We start from the raw sequence: 17396 nt of genomic DNA on the forward strand, positions 1-17396 counted from the left end.
ACTAGTTACCAACTCCTACTATCTAAGATTGCTATCCGGTATAGTGTGAACATAGCCTATAATTAAGAGTATCTATATTTAAGTGTATCCTTGACCGTATTTAAGAGTATCCTTTTTTCAAGTGAACGTATTTATGGGTATCCTTGATCGTATTTAAGAATATGCTTTTTTTCAAGTGACCGTATTTAAGGGTATCCTTGACAGTATTTATGGGTATCCTTGACCGTATTCAAGGGTATCCTTGACCGTATTTATGGGTATCCTTGACCGTATTTAAGGGTATCTTGACCGTATTTAAGAGTATCCTTTTTTTCTTTAAGTGACTGTATTCAATGGTATCCTTGACCGTATTTAAGGGTATCCTTGACCGTATCTATGGGTATCCTTGACCGTATTCAAGGGTATCCTTGACCGTATTTATGGATATCCTTGACCGTATTTAAGGGTATCTTGACCGTGTTTAAGAGTATCCTTTTTTTCTTTAAGTGACCGTATTCAATGGTATCCTTGACCGTATTTAAGAGTATCCTTTTTTTCAAATGACCGTATTTATGGGTATCCTTGACCGTATTTAAGACGTGAAACAGAGCATGAGCCAGCATTTTGGATTTTAATACTAGTTACCAAGTCCCTCTCTTTACTCAAACCACTTAAGCTCCCTACTACATACCAGATCGTGCTTTTCAAATTGCACTTTAATCGGCACAAAAGACTATCCGACACAAAGTGTATATCTTTTGAAACCGGAGCGGAGCAACATCTATCCAATACAAAAATCACTCCAAAAACAAGCGCTCCATGTGTGTGAACAGAAGGGCTAATATCCGGTATACGTTTTGAGCCGAAACGATTGCTATCCGGTATGGTGTGCAAATAGCCTAAGGATGCACTCAGAGAGATGCTAAGAAAGAGAACCACGCCCTACGCCCTCGCACTTTAAACCTGATAAAAAAATCCTGCTCACTTTTTTTTTTTTTTTTTAACGATGGGTGCTGTGATGCACAGGTAAAATCAGGCTTAATAATTGATTTATAACAGATAAACACATCCCATAAATCTTATTACCTATCTACGGTAATTGGCAGCAAAAATTGCCCGTCATTTTCAATCATTTAATTAGTTTTCCATGCATTACTCGGCTCTAATATACAATTAGTATTTAAAATAGAACTGACTCGACAACAATAATTTTTGCCGAGAAAAATAATATTTCATTTTTATAGTCAGTTCATTTACCTTTCAAGTTAGTCAAAAACATGTAGCTAATGTTTGCTGACCATTTTCATTAAAATAACAATGCTTTTGCACAATTTTACTTCATTATCTACTATTAATTTGAGCAGTCGTTTTTTATGCAACGGTGGTTTGTTCTTTAGGTTTTTCTTCTTCAACCACACCCTTGGGATTCGAACGGCTATTAATCTGAACTGACGCATATTCGCTTTGCCGAGGTTTCTTAGAATCTGCAATTAATGGCTCATAAAGCTGTGGAGGCCGCGCCTCATCAACGGTACGTCGAGTTGCAGAACTGAGGGATTGGTAATGAGAAGCATTGTCTACCACGGCTTCACAAGATGCATCGCTTTGTATGCCGGGGCTGACGTTGGCATCATTTGAACAGAACGTCTCTTTGTCTGGGATGCTTTCCAATTCTACATTAGTCTGAGGACAAAAGGGTAATATAAGCAAAGCTGATTAATCATTTCTGCTATATTAATTTGCAATCTTTAATCCAATCCTCAAAGTTTGACATCCAGTCGCGTTATGTTATTAGAAATATTAGGCGATATATAGTTAAAAATAATACCTTATTCTCGTATGATGTATTCCTGGAGCGCCTAGTAAGTCTGCAATGAAGAATTAACGTAAATGTAGCATAATTAATATAAATCAATCGACCACTCATCCAACCTACTAATCCATCCAAACAGCCAATTACCTCACCCGTTCACCATGCACGATTAAATGTGTAACAAAAACCAAACAGTTGGCAAAACGAACAAACATATTGATACGCAAATTGGAGAAAAACACATATAGGAAAAGTCATTTTATAAGAACAAGTAAAAAAACAAACCGACGGAATAATTTTGTCGATATCAATACCTAAATTTACTTGTAGAATATAAATTAAATTGTGATATACGTACTTGCATTTGCTTTCTGCTCCTGCAAAGGAATAGTCAATTTAATATTTCATCTTGACTTTTATGACCTTTATTGTGTAAGATTTTCATGTAGCATGCGGAACATTTTCCCCTATCTTCTCTTCCTCTTGGCTTCCGTTTAATTTCTTTGCAAACTTTGATCCATTCATTTGTTGGTTTGTTTTTCTTTCCCTTCCTCCCTCGATCCCTATCTTCTTTTTTTTCTTTCTATCCTTTTATAATATTCATGTTTCTTATATATATTTTAACCATATGATTGGTTTATTTTTGGCCCATTCCTTCTTAATTCGTTCTCTTCATTTCTTTATTCTATGTTATTGGGACTGATCACAAAACAACAATGACTGGACACAGCATCAGAGCCCAATGAAATAATACACATATTATTCAACTTACTTTGCGTTTTGATTAAGGTGATTATAAACAGTGCGTTAGCCACCAAGGATATCACCAAAATCGTCACCAACGACGCGACGATAAACGTAGTATCTAAAATAATGGCAGACAAAAGGGATAAATACATATATAGTTTTTTTCAACACTTGCGTCATGATACCATTCAATTATGATACGGTGTGATGTGTGTGGTACGTTAAGGTGTATTATAGCATGGTACGGTATGGCAGGGTGCGATGCGGTGTGGTGCGGCTCGGTGCGTTGCGTTGCGTTGCGGAGCGGATTGGTATTATATATGTAGGTAAGTGTGTGGTAAGGTATGTATACGTGGTTTAGTATAATTGGATTTATGTGTGATGTGGTTGGCATAGTATCTTAGCTAATCCTCTCTTTGCTACAAGTCACAGACAAGATAATTTCAAGGAGCATGAAGGTTTACTTACGGTTTTCAGGATTTTGTGTCACGATTACACTATTAACTGGATCTCCATAACCAGCTCTATTCCTTGCATATATTTTTACGGTATATTGTGTATTCTCCTGCAGGTCTTTTACTTCAGCAAATGTATTTTTACTGATAAACTCCCTCGGTGGGCCAGTATTGATCTCCACTTTGTAGTCAATGACAGGGGTTCCACCTTTAACATCAGGAACACACCAGAATATGGTGATTTGTGTGCCTTTGGAATCACTAATGGAGTGTGGCTGCGCTGGCTCAAATGGAGTAACTAGTGATGATAATAATATAAAGTAAATTTAACCTTCAGCGAACGATTAGTACTGATATTAAAAAAAAGAACACAACATGCACATGTTAGTTTTATTGCATCTATCTTAATAAACTGTTCCACCTTTACTGAAGATATGAATGCGTCTAAAGTAATATGCTATAAATATACGCCTCAAACTTCAAATTAGAGTCCTTGGGCATAAATTCATTAGAGCACTAAGTTTTACTTACATAGCTGCTTGACCATTATGTAATGTTCTTCGCTACCAACTACATTAGTAACAAAACATCTGTATTTTCCATAATCTTCTGGAGCGTTGGTTGTTATGTTCAACTCACTTGAAAATGTACCTCCTTCATTGCTATTTGTTCTATCATCTTGTTTAGATATTTTTGAACCTGATGGTTTATACCACGTGACACGAGCAACAGGATTACCAATGAATGAACAGCGCAAACGTATCTGTTTGCCGTTCCATGAATCTAATGCTTTCGTAGATTTCGAAACATCAATTTCTGCTTTGTCTTTGGAGAAAAGATTAGAAAAGGAGAACCGATTAATCAAACACGCGATTTACCAACCAACCACCCATTGCCAGCTATAGGCAAGAAGGCAAGAAGGCAAGAAGGCAAGAAGGCAAGAAGGCAAGAAGGCAAGAAGGCAAGAAGGCAAGAAGGCAAGAAGGCAAGAAGGCAAGAAGGCAAGAAGGCAAGAAGGCAAGAAGGCAAGAAGACAAGAAAGCAAGAAGGCAACCAATTACTCACATTGCACAGTAACTTGTATACTGGCCATTGCTTCTCTTCCTATGCCGTTACTAGCTGTACACGTGTATGTCCCTGTATCTGATCTCTTTGCTGACTGAATATGGTACTCGTTGCCTATAAGACTGACGGAAGATGTAATAGATCCTGAGGACTTGGTCCACGTGATGTTTGGTGCTGGGTATCCATCTGCTTTACATGTCAGACGAAGAAGGTCTGTCTCGTTGATGATCTGGTTTTGGGACTTTGACAAAATTGTTGGTTGATCTAGTTTTGCAATGTAAAAATAAATAAAAAATAAAAAAATGTACGCAGTGTTTTCCTATAACTAATGTCAAGCTAATCATGAGCGAAAATAGAGTAAATTGAGCAGTTATGCAGCTTGGATGGAGAACAATGAAGAATTGCGGGGACTCCTCTCTGAATAATTATCGCCTTTCCATAAACCTTTGTATTGTTTTATAGCCATCTGCGCATAAAAGAGCAAACAATTTTTTTAAAAATAAAATGCTAACCTGAAGAGTAACGTTAATCCCGATTCGAATGACGAACCAAAAAAATACACACGCGGCAAGCGCACAAGCTAAATTATCTAATATAGCACGCCACACACAACTAAAAAGTAAAAGCTATGATATTTATCAATATAATCATATACATTTTTGGCTTACATTTTACAGTAACATATCCCGAAGCCACTGCTGTGTGAGTTGCCATTTCGTAAACATTACTGGCCTTACAGATGTACTTGCCAGCATCAGTCTTGACAGAATCAGGGATTACTAGAGTATTACCAGAAGCTGTATGTCCTGGTCTTATGGTTCCGCTCTCTTTTGACCAGGAAATCGAAGGTGAAGGGTTCCCGCTTGCACGACAAGTCAGAACGATTTGATCACCTTTAGTAACAACAATGTCCTTTGGTCTGGTAGTGATGGATGGGGCATCTAAACCATTAGATATTGGAAATTAACAGAAGACCACAAAAAGACGAAAAATAAAATATAAAACCAGACCTTGTAAAATATTTGTGTAAAATAAGTGTCTCTCAGTTGACATTTTTTTAAAGTGTAATTGGATGACTTCAATGCAGACAAAATAATTAAAAAATACTAAATAATCAAAAAACGTACCGAATCCTTCCATGGCTACTGTTAGCCTGAAAACATGTATGTCCTCAATAAAGTTAAAACCCAAACAATTGTAAAAATTAGTGCGAAGTTTTGTAGGTCTTCTGAAGTCTACTAAACTTACTAATTTGTGTAAACTCTGTGCAATTTCTTACAAAGCGTTTCACCGATATAGGTTATGTACTATACAAACTATCCAGTCTTGTACTAAGCAGTACTTGTACGTTCTATGGTTTTCTTGTGTGCACTTAACACCGGCTTTCAAAATTATCTGAAGTTTCTTTGTAAGAAATAAAGACATAAGTGAATATCGGTTAAGAAGCCCTTATATGCGGCTAAACAATATCAAGCGCTATACTTACACTGAACATCAACATTAGTCCGCGCAGAAAGTGGACGCTCATTTGGGTTGTTGGTAGCTTGACATTCATAAGTTCCATTCTGATCCCTTCTAATTGTCGGTATGCTCAATGTGGCACTTCCTACTCCTCGGCTTATGATTGCCCTATCCCGTAATGTTACCCAAGCTATGTTAGGCGTTGGTTGTCCCGTTGCTGCACAAGATACACCTAGATTCGATGTTTCGGATATAACTACGGAGGATGGTGGATTGATGCTGAATTTTGGGCGCACTGGAAGGGGAAAAATGTCAAAATGATATTAATCAATATGATGATATTAATTTATCTGTAGGTTTACAGCTTTACCGACATATTTAGTACACGTGCGTGTGCTTTTTACTTATGTGTTCTTTTTTGTTGTTGTTGTTGTAGTTTTTTTTTTTTTTTTTTCAGCAATCTTTTTCTTCATCTCCATGAATAGTTAAATTAATTAATATATTAATTATCAAATATTAAGAACTTTTCCACGTTATGATGAATTGCCAAACCAGATTTAGACTGTATTTATCATACCTGTTACTATTAGCTCTGTTTCGCTTCTTGGGCTCTGACCCTTATTTAAAACCAGTTCGCAAGAATAGTTCCCATTATCGAGTGTATTCACATTTGAGATGACCAGAGTAGCAACAGATTCCTTGCTGAGTCGAGGTCTCAGCTTTCCTGGACATGATGGTGATACAGACCATATCCATTGAAATCTTCCATTTACAAAGCCATAGTTTTCAGCAGCAATTTTACTTTCGTTAATGCTATTATTGTAATACCATTCTGGTGACGATGTAAAAAGCTCATTTTTTCGGTCATCGACATGGTAATCCCAGACAAACTTTGCAGTTCTACCACTAGACACATACAAGATAGGTGGTGGAAATTGAGTAAATCTCACAGCTCCATCTAAAGTAAATTAAGGCATTTCAAGATTATTATAAATATTTTCATTTTGCTTCGCGCACTTTTAATGAACAAAACTAGTTTGCAACAAAATCTGGATACAACAGATTAAAAAAAAGTCTAGCTGAAAAGGTCAAACCATCCAAGGTACGACAGAGGTGTAATGAACCTGGTCGACATCCTGGTCATTTGGAGAAATTGTCGTACACACATGTAAGATGAGTTTGAATGCTTTGTGAGAGCCTCAAAACTTGAAAAGAGGTTTTGCACCATCACTTGACGTCAGCCATGTTAGATGGCAGGACTGAAAATTGCAGTCGTTTTACATATATGAGAAAGAATTCAATTCACGAGAGTTAAAGGGGTTTTACATATCGTTCTGCCATCTAACCTAAGGCAGTCCAAAATGTATTAATGGTACCGGCACGTGTTTAGCAAAGCCACTATAAGCGAATTGTTAGATTCATTCGACTGGTGACCCAAATTACCCTCGGTATTAGCTTCGATGATTTATCTTTTTCCGTTCAAGTAAATAACCCACTCACCCGTGAAAGGGCTTTACACATTGCCCTAAAATAAATATATTTTCTTAATTAAATCTTCTATGGTAGTCTTGAAAACGTTATAGGGCAAATACGAACTAGAAGATTTTACTTTTCAAATCACCAAGAAAGATCACGTGACTCCAGGAGTCCAAGGCCATGTCACGTATTACCGATGACTGAAATTGAGTGATTTTTAAACAATCGAGGTTTAGGATTTATAATGGTAATAAATACTAAAATATAACGACACGAAATACAGTCTATTTGCCTTATAACATACTTATATTCCATCAGGAAGAGTGATATTTAATTATAGCGAAAGGTATTCATCATTTACGACATCAAAAGTAACTTTTATTTCAGTTGAAGATGTTCTTAATTTACTGTTTTTTTAATACCCATCAAAACAATCAAGTCCTTTTTTAAAGTTCCATTGATTAGGTTTATCATCAAATCACTCATTTAGATTGTAAATGAACGGATTGCACTTTCGATATATGGTAAGCAGAAGAAGTGGATGTCACTAACCAATAAGCGGAAGTATTCCAACAGTGATGCCCAACAAACACAAGAAGAATCCACAAAACATCAGGAAATACAAATATAAGGGGTGTAAGTGAAGAAGTAATCTGAATAGATCTTGTTATATAGACATGAATCGAGATCAGGAGTACTTTTGATATATACCACCTGATGCTACCTCTTTCGCGTACTCATCTATTCGCAAATTAATGTCAACAAAGTTAACCTTTTTACCCGTTGAATATAATTTGTTTGTCACTCGACAATAATTGCTTCGGCTGCGTGACTAATGATGGCATTAAAACTACGGATCCGCTCTGCTTTTCTTTTTTTTTACGTGGTCTTGTCAAACTTCGTGCCAGAAAGACCCAAGAGCCTTTCTGGTATTCTTACAGCTGACACTAAAAACAGCGTTGAAATTTAATTTTAAAAATTCGAATTAACTGTTTATTGATGACTATTTTTTTTGGATCTGTGACATGTTATTGACCATGCGCATTAAGAATGAGCGGCATTGTCGCTTTGTCAAAAGGATGAATGACGGAGTTCTTGGGTCGAGAGTGACACATTGCGCATTTATTATGGCGGTTTATTTAGTGCGCTGTAACATAAGCGGAAAAAGTTCTAAAAGTGAATACAACCACAATGAACTGAAATATATATTTATTTTGTTTTCCACATGAGTATGAATAAGAAAGTATTCAGTGGCGCAAATCATTAAGAATTAAGAATATGTATTAAGAATATGTATTCCCATTCAGTTGCAGCATTTTTACCTTTGAATGATTAGAAAATAAAGCCAGCTAGAAATTGATGTTGACACGTGGTAGCGCTGCAGCAATTTTAATATCAAAACTCGAGTAGATTTGTTTATTTAGTAGCTTTTGAATAATTATTTAAACTGTAGAGATATTGCGTCACACTTTACTCTCGGTATCCTTATAACTCTTCAATGACTGGTATTCTCTTCCTGATGCACTCTGTTGCAGATGTTCGTACGTCTTTGGATCTTCTGGAGCTAACTCTCCTTTGTTACGAAAGCCTTGCTGCTTGAGAGGCTCATACAGCGGGGTCGGATTAGGTGCCTTTCTTTGAAGCTCTTGGTAATGTTGCGGCAATGAAGGTGCGTTACCTTGGACGCCGGCAGAAGGCCCACGCGTATGTTTCACAGTTGTTGCTATTGCAGCGCTGTCTTTGTCTCTGGTTTCGTTTATCGTTTCATAAAGCTCCTTTTCAGCATTTGGCGTTCGCGCTGTTTTTGTTGTCATGCCTTGTGAGGTGTCTTCCATTGGATGGACATTCTAAACAATACGACGCATTTGTTATTTTACAAAAACAAGCAAATATATGTTGTTTTGCGATCTGTATGCAAACATTCGTTATTATACGCTGGGAATGCTAAAAATAATACACAGCAAATCAGTTGATATAAGATTTTGATTCTGTATCCGACTTTATATTCGTAACCACGATAGGTTTTTTAATGGATCTATGGCTGGCAAAGTTCCGTTATCATAGGTTTGATCGCAGCGCTTCAAACAAAACAAAGGACACACTACCTCATAAGCTTCAGGGTTCTTGTCTTGTATGCTTGATAAGTTTCTAAAGTAACAACATGAAAACAAACAAAGGAAAGAATCGATGCGCAAGAACGAACAATAATATAATTAAGAAACAAGCAAATTTAGCAAATAAATAAACAACCAAATACCTTATTCCTGCTCTTTTTTCTACAATACAAGAAAAGAAAAAAATTAGCTTCCGTCACAAATAGAAATAAAAAAAAGAAACGAAATTTTGAAAGAAAATTTGGGCTCTTTCTTGGTGTTGCAGGGTACCTGAGCCACGATCATAAGACAATAAAATAATAGCCGAGAACAATGAGTTTGGAGGTAAACAATACCCTGCAATACAAAAACCCTAACCCAGAATAGAATACATCCTGAAACACCAAGCAAGACCCAAAATTGGCTTACTAACCAGTATTTAATCGTAATCTCCAAATATAGATAAGTAGAAACACTACAACCAGAATCAGGAATATGTTTACAGTAACACATGCCACGATGATTGACGTGCCTATGAAAGATAAATATATCAAAAAATATTGATGGAAGTTAGCTGTATTGAAATAGTATGTATAATGTTCTTTTTTTGGCAATAGAATATTGCAAGTGCATGAATTTGTATTTCATGGTATTGGCACACTAGAGTATGTACGACTGCTTTCATGCATTCTGATTGGCTGTATTTGCAATGCTTTGGGTAGATATGTTACTAACAGATACTTACAAGTGCTAGCAGAATTTGATTGCTTCTTGGGAAAACTTGTTTTGGGATCTATAACGAAATATAATACTTATTCAGCATCATAGCGGAGCACCATACTTAAGAAAAAATTGTAAACCAGTCAATCCAAGTGATCAGTCAGTAATCAGTCAGCAAGTTTGTAGCAAGTTTTTAGCTAGTCCATCATTTTGTCCTGCTTCCTTTCAAACCTACCATTAGAGCATCCTAATGAACCAGGTACTATCTTGAGACTTCCAAGTCTATTGTCTTTTACTGCATCTTTGAGTGGACCGCAAATTTCATCTGGTTTTATTGTGCTCTTGAAGTAAACGACAAACTTCACAGGAATGATGTTCTCACTTTTTTTTGAATTGGACCAAAAATAAAGGTTAGCAATGAACGTAGTAACTGAAGAAACACAAAGCAAAAATCAAGGTTTAGATGGTTCCTCAAAACACCTCTCGTTTTCTCCCACCTTTTGTTTTATATATGGGTATTACCTGAGACTAGTGACCTTGGCTTTCTCAAATATATGGATATTTTTATAGACAGAGTTGATCTAAGTAAAAGCAAATAGATATCACATTAAAAGCATTACACTTGCCTCTAATGTTCGCCGGCTTTTGTTGATAAAAGTTAACTAAGACTACGAGACAATGTATGTCCTTTTTTACTACTCATTTCTCATTCACTCTCCCCTCTTTTGTTAGACTTTATTGCTATATACGTTTTATGCCATTTCATATTTTTTGTGATCAGTAACATGCAAAATACCTCTTTTAGTTCAGATAGGCGTTCGTCTTTTAACACGGCTCACCTCAGAAACAAAGTTTTCGCTGAATTGTTTGAAAGCAGCAGAGTTGGAATCACTAAAATCTCCAACAACGTCCTTAACCACATTGATTGACATGCTTCGGTTTGAAAGTTCTATAAAAGTAAAAATAAATAGTACTGAAAATGTCACATATTGCTGCAGCAGCTCAAGGTCCTTACTTCTGTCTACTTTACTGAACAATGAGAGAAAAAAGTGGGCTACTCACGAGGCACTTGTGATGTTGTCGGCCGAGGAGAGGTTTGTGAACTTGAAACTCCGGTGGTGAGTTTTATGGTTGATGTCTTTAGAGGCTCTGTAGTTACTATAGAGAAAATAACGAAGAACCTTCCTGCATTTTAGGAACATTTTTTTCTTGTTATAATTTGTTCACTGTATCTCTAACTATTCATTTTTTCCTGAAAAAAGAAAGAGAAAAGAGAAAAGAGAAAAGAGAAAAGAGAAAAGAGAAAAGAGAAAAGAGAAAAGAGAAAAGAGAAAAAAAGAACAAATACCTGGTTGTATAACATTCAGCTTTGTAGGAATGTATCTGTAACCCGTTTCTCCCTGCAGGTTGATCAGTGCCATGTACTGATTGGTGTCATTGATGTTCAGGTTTGTGATCTTGAACCAAGCCTGACCCTTTGACAGTTTACCTACAAAACTGACTCTTCCTGAATAACTGGTTGAATTGATCTTGGTGTCTGGAAATGCACCACCAGGGTTAAATACGCGGCAAAGTCTTGGATTCAGGTCATTTGTATCACCAAGTCGTACTCCCCAGGTGGCTTCTGACATTGCTGTGCTATTAAACATGAACACCACATCTTGTCCCACCTCTCTCGTTAGTGAACCAGGACTAGATATGGTCACTAAAGGTATAAAGAAATTTAAACAAACCCTCAGTGGAGAAAACGTTATGAAAATAAAATGCTGATTCAGTCGTTGTAAATTGATACGTCTCATCGCCTCAGTCCATTTTGTAATTTCAGTGGAAGAAGCACAATGTTAGTCATAATATATGAGTCAAACTCTCATAGATTTAAATGACTACAAAATGGGGTATATTTTGATTCATTAATTGATTGACTGACTGATTGACTGGTACTGCAACTATTTAACCTGAACTATTCGATTTTCTGGTTATTCGAAATTTAACCTGAACTATTCGAAATTTCTGATTATTCGAAATTTAACCTGAACTATTCGAAATTTCTGATTATTCGAAGTTTAACCTGAACTATTCGAAATTTCTGATTATTCGAAATTTAACCTGAACTATTCGAAATTTCTGATTATTCGAAGTTTAACCTGAACTATTCGAAATTTCTGATTATTCGAAATTTAACCTGAACTATTCGATTTTCTGCTTATTCGAAATTTAACCTGAACTATTCGAAATTTCTGATTATTCGAAATTTAACCTGAACTATTCGAAATTTCTGATTATTCGAAATTTAACCTGAACTATTCGAAATTTCTTATTATTCGAAATTTAACCTGAACTATTAGATTTCCTGATTATTCGAAATTTAACCTGAACTATTTGACTGACTAAAGCACTGATTGTGTGGCACCATTCATGAATGTAGATCATGTAAGAAATTAACTATCCTTTAGTGTGTTATTGGTGAATGTAAGCTTATCCCATACTAATAAACTACCTCGTTTTGTGACAATCAGTGTTATAAATATGTAGTCGTACTGTCCCGAGGGTGTTCCTTTTGCAACGATCTCTGCCATGTACTTATTGGTGTCATTGATGTTCAGTTTTGTGATCTTGAACCAAGCCTGACCGTTTGCCAGATCACCAACAAAACTGACTCAATTAGAAGTCAATTGTACACCAGAAAATATGTCATTTGCTATGAGCACTAGTTTAAATTTACTAGTGTCACCATCTCTTATTCCCCATCATACATCTAGTATGTTTGTACTGGTATTAAACATCAACACCACGTCATCACCAACTTCCCTTGTCATGGATGCAGGACTTGAAGCTGGTACTGGTAGTTAGTAAAGGAAAGAGAAAAAAATAATAACAAACTGTCTTTTTTCCCCTTTAAAATTATTTTAGATTTTACTTCGCTGGTAAGAAAGCCAGTCAGCATGTAAGCAGCAGCAGCAGCCAGTCAATCAATCAATTGTAGGTCTACAAGGTTGGGATAAAATATGTTGAAACCAACAAAAGAAAAGGTTAGTTGAAAGTAAAGCGTTCATTAATCCCGTTGGGACTAAGAGTGCCCAATAGGTGAATAAGCCGCATTTCATTATTCACCTATTGGGCACTCTTAGTCCCAACGGGATTAATGAACGCTTTACTTTCAACAACTAACCTTTTCTTTTGTCTTTTGATTGTTTGTTTTTGTTTCCTTGCCTACCTTGCTCTCATGGGTTTCTTTTGTCTTATTCTATCATATATACACCCCTTTCCTACCACTTCTTTCTCTTTTACTCCGACGAAGGACTAGCGTCCGAAACGTCAGTAAGTTTTTTCATCTTTTCACGGTGTATAATTTACCTTTTCATCATTACTCAACCAAATTAATAAACAACAATGGTGTCGAGGGTGATCATTGCGTTTATTACTATAACGTAGTGTCGACTTACTTTTACATTACATTGTTTTACCAAGGGCGCTAGGGCAAAAATTGGTGGATTTTTAGCCGTTAGACTCCGTCATATTGCTGTTTTTTAGCCGTTAGAAACTGTTTAAACTGTTACTTATATCTGTTCTGTTATGTTCTGGCTTGATCTTTTCAGTTTCCCGTCTACATACGCCAAAAATACTGCTGTGACCAACGGTTTAATCGTACGTAACGAACTACTGTATAAGTTAATAAGATAATCCAAATCCCCTAAATAACCAAGGTTTCAAGGTTTCAAGGTTTCAAGGTTTTTTTTATTTCCCAGAATGAGAATTTTATACTTTACATTACTATTTTAAAAAAATTAACTGGGAGGAGCAGAAGAAAAACAACCCAAAAGGGTTAAGAGAATATTTCTGCACCTTGAAACTATATAATACTTTCAAAGAAGGGGGAAAGAGGCAAAACTAAAATAGATTCAACACACATAAAAAGTTATATACAATAAAGTGAAGTTTGAACTAAATTAAAGTAGGAAATAAAGTTAAATTGAAGCAAAACCTAAATAGAATAAAAATTCTAAAGCAACAGATGTTTTTTAAGTAGAAGATAATATAGGTAAGTTGTAGTGCTTGGGAACGAGGTTATTCCGGGCGAAAGCCCTTGGAATTAAATTCGGAAAAATTAATTTCCGACCTCGCTGGGACTCGAACCCACGACCTTCGGAATTGTACTACCGATGCTCTACCAGCTGAGCTAGAGGTCAGACTGAGAGCAGGCCGGGGTGAAATAGATGTTAGGTCGCGGTAATTATGATGCAAAGACGAGAGTATGTGGACCGCGTGGCAATTAATTTTTCCGAATTTAATTCCAAGGGCTTTCGCCCGGAATAACCTCGTTCCCAAGCACTACAACTTACCTATATTATCTTCTACTATTTCATTAGTGCCACGCGGTCCACATACTCTCGTCAGATGTTTTTTAAGCTTATTTTTAAAGACTTTATGTGTTGAACTGGTTTTTATATTATGTGGTAATTCATTCCAATTAGTAAAATGATCAAAATTCCATTAGGTCAAAAAGAAAATACAAAGTACACATCTTTATAGCAAATAAGTGCAAATTATCACGAGTTTAATTTTCTTTTATCATGATAACGTTACAGGTATTCCCATGAATGAATGAAATAATAGCCAGAAAAAGGAGTAATAAACATAAAGATTATAAAAGTATATTATGATATTTATGTTATTGGCTTACACAGGTATAGAAAATATTGGTAAAATCTAAAATTGAAATTTAATAAATACGCCTTTTGTATATTGAATGCCATTAATATGGAAAGCCTCAATATATAGTTCTTTTAGTATTGGCTTCGATTGTATTGCGTTTACATCAATTGGGCTTCCTGTGCATAAAATATTTTAAAACAGCAAACAGAACGACCGATGAAGTGCGACCAGCACCAATGCCAATGTCAGTATATCTTTCAGCCTTGGTTACTTTAGTTTTTGGTTGTTTTAGTAAGTAATATGAGATCGACATACAAGTTATTCCATTAATTGGATGAATACAATAATATTATAAACTATTTATATCTTCTATACGAATTCCTAATGACACTAACCTAAAATCGAAATATAAACTGCACTCATTAATCAAGGTATTTCTCTTCAACTTACCAACAGGCGGAAATAACTGTAGAATCATTGCTACACAGCTCAATAAAATGGCATACATCTTGTGTGATATGTGATTATTTCTATGAATGTTAACCCGATCTCTTGAATATAAATTAGGCAATATGTGAACCGTATCGCAAGCAAATAAATCTTTTTATGTCCGAGTGCTTGGCTGCAGTGTGTTTAACATTTGCAGTGTTACCTATTCTAAAGGTTAAAACTGCTGTAAATAATAAGTTGCGTGACGTGCTGCAACGTATGACAATTTTTCATTTCACGCTCCCACTTAAGACGAAAAACTTATCTTTCGGTTTGTAAAAACAAAATAGCAAAATAGAAGAGACTTATATCGTCAAGAAAAAGTGATGGTGTATAATCAGTTGAATGATCTTCAACATTGATTAAAAAAAAGAAAGAATAATTTTTATTTCATGATCTCTTGTTTGAGATCTGCGGCTCGCCTTTTTTCTTTACGAGCTGATCATGTGGTGAGCATATCTATGACAATCCTATGTTTCAAATTATTGGCCGTGGCTTTGTTTATCGATGGTTCACAAGTTCTAGTAGCAAATGATGAGAAGAAATTGTGGTCTTATATTACGTGTGATTTGTGAGTGAAATGTTGGAAATAACTGTATTCTTTTTGATAATTTAGCAATCGTTTGGATATACTACGTCTAAAGGAATTAAATGACACTGAGTTTTTAATGTCATTTTTCAAAGAGTTCCAAAGATTTGTTGTGATGACACCAAAGGCTCCTCCAGCCTCCTTTATTCTATGTATTTGGGCATTTGCTCATGATTGGACATTGGTGTTTTTAGCTTGACTATAGTCGAGACGATGGCTCACCTAAGATATATATAGAAGGATGATACCCTCGATGGAGAAGAATGAGATAGCACGTAGTGTTATAAATTTTTACCTGGTGGTTTAGTGACTGTTAATTGTGCATGGATGATTTTGTAGAACGAAGTGCCATAAACCCGGATCTTTGCCATGTAATGATTGGTGTCATTGATGTTTAGGTTTGCGATCTTGAACCACGCCTGACCCTTTGTCAAATTACCAACAAAACTGACTCTTCCTCTGTAACCAGCATTAGAAGTTAGGTATGCACCAAAGCGTTTGTCAACTGTTATCAACACTATTTTATGGTTATCAGTTTCACCATCACGTATGCCCCATGCCACTTCTAGGATGCTGGTACTGGTATTAAACATGAACACCGCATCTTCTCCTTCTTCTCTTGTCATTGATGCAGGACTTGAAACGGTTACTGGCAGTAAGGGTAAGAGAAAATAGTAACCTAACATTCTTTTTTTATTTTTATTTCATTTTTACAATTTTTTTATCGATTGCATGTGTAAAAGATAGGGATAAATAATGAAGATATGTCAAAACCAATCGAAAACCAAGCAACCAACCAATTCTCGACCATATATTTTTAGAGTTTTTCTTGCAGATTTAATTTTATTTCATTTAAAAACGTTTGTGTCAAATGGGCTCCCTGTGCATAATATGTTATTAACCTAGCAAACAAAACCGAACCGATAAAAAGCGATCAGCAAAATATCCATGTATTTTTATAGCTTAGATTCTGTCCTTTTTAATGTATTTACGTATTGTAAGATTAGATTAGACAAACCGGACCTATGCCATTAAGTATATACTGAATACAATATTATTGTCTAACAATTATCTTCTTTAATGAACTTAAATCGAAATATAAACCACACTAAATCCAGGCATTTTTCTTCAACTTACCTACAGGCGGAAGTAACTGTAGAATCAGTGCTGCAAAGATCAATAAAATGGCATACATTTTACGTTAGCGATCAAATAAACGAAGGTTGACGCATACAAATCTCAGTCGTTATATGGAACGTTATTGAAAAAATAAATATATTGACGTCCGTCTGCTTTTGGCTGCTGTGTGTTTAATATTTGTGGCATAACCTTTTCTAAAGGTTAAAAATGATGTAAATGCTAAGTTGGATGACGTCAGCCAAAGTGACAATCACGTCACGCTGCTACTGAAGACCTGAATAATCCCTTTGCATATTTACCCAGTGTATTTGCGGTTGGGATAAAAAAGATAAGCAGTAAGACGAAATTAAAAGCAATGGATAAATATCATCCAATCAGTTGCATGATCCCCAACATTGATGAAAAATAAGACAAAATTTTAAACTGATATAAAGAAACAATATTAAACTTATATTGCCGATAGATCCTCGCTCATATCTGCTTTGCCCTCCTATTGAATGCTGGTTATGTGGTGGCATATTTAAGACACTAAGTCACTGTGCTGTCAAATTGCTGTCTCTGGCCTTGGTTGTAATTACCGGCCTCAGAAAAGGCATAAGTTATCTTGCCGTCTGAATATTTTCAAAGAATCAAAAAGCGTGCGGTAATTAAAACATTTAAAAAAAGAATCATATATCCCACAAAACCACGGTAAAATTAGGTTTCAAAACCGTGAA

General features: G+C 35.7%; 2 protein-coding genes across 3 annotated transcripts; both read right to left on the reverse strand.

The window, feature by feature from the left end:
• Positions 1–590: 590 nt before the first annotated feature.
• LOC116304194 (neural cell adhesion molecule 2-like) lies at positions 591–7913 on the reverse strand. Its single transcript, XM_089039754.1, has 11 exons — positions 7549–7913; positions 6098–6478; positions 5546–5815; positions 4728–5000; positions 4060–4323; positions 3526–3819; positions 3008–3292; positions 2565–2657; positions 2151–2169; positions 1808–1847; positions 591–1662 (listed from the first exon to the last, which is right to left on the reverse strand). Exons 1-11 carry the CDS (start codon positions 7607–7609, stop codon positions 1351–1353), a joined length of 2292 nt encoding a protein of 763 aa, XP_088895880.1. The 5' UTR covers positions 7610–7913; the 3' UTR covers positions 591–1350.
• Positions 7914–8190: 277 nt separating this feature from the next.
• On the reverse strand, positions 8191–17052 carry LOC116289829 (uncharacterized). 2 transcript variants are annotated; one of them, XM_089039755.1, is made up of 12 exons: positions 16678–17052; positions 15836–16189; positions 11158–11514; positions 10872–10967; positions 10649–10758; positions 10332–10390; positions 10045–10190; positions 9835–9882; positions 9523–9621; positions 9254–9272; positions 9102–9144; positions 8191–8843 (listed from the first exon to the last, which is right to left on the reverse strand). In XM_089039755.1, exons 1-12 carry the CDS (start codon positions 16733–16735, stop codon positions 8460–8462), a joined length of 1773 nt encoding a protein of 590 aa, XP_088895881.1. In that variant the 5' UTR covers positions 16736–17052; the 3' UTR covers positions 8191–8459. The 2 variants fall into 2 exon arrangements, with proteins under 2 accessions (XP_088895881.1, XP_088895882.1); XM_089039756.1 differs by lacking the exons at positions 15836–16189; positions 16678–17052 and adding an exon at positions 14913–15112.
• Positions 17053–17396: the final 344 nt, after the last annotated feature.

Source organism: Actinia tenebrosa, unplaced genomic scaffold (genome assembly GCF_029948245.1).
Source record: "Actinia tenebrosa isolate PJP-AT-01 unplaced genomic scaffold, QUT_ActTen_1.0 PGA_scaffold7__59_contigs__length_16204524, whole genome shotgun sequence".
Lineage (NCBI taxonomy): Eukaryota > Metazoa > Cnidaria > Anthozoa > Actiniaria > Actiniidae > Actinia > Actinia tenebrosa.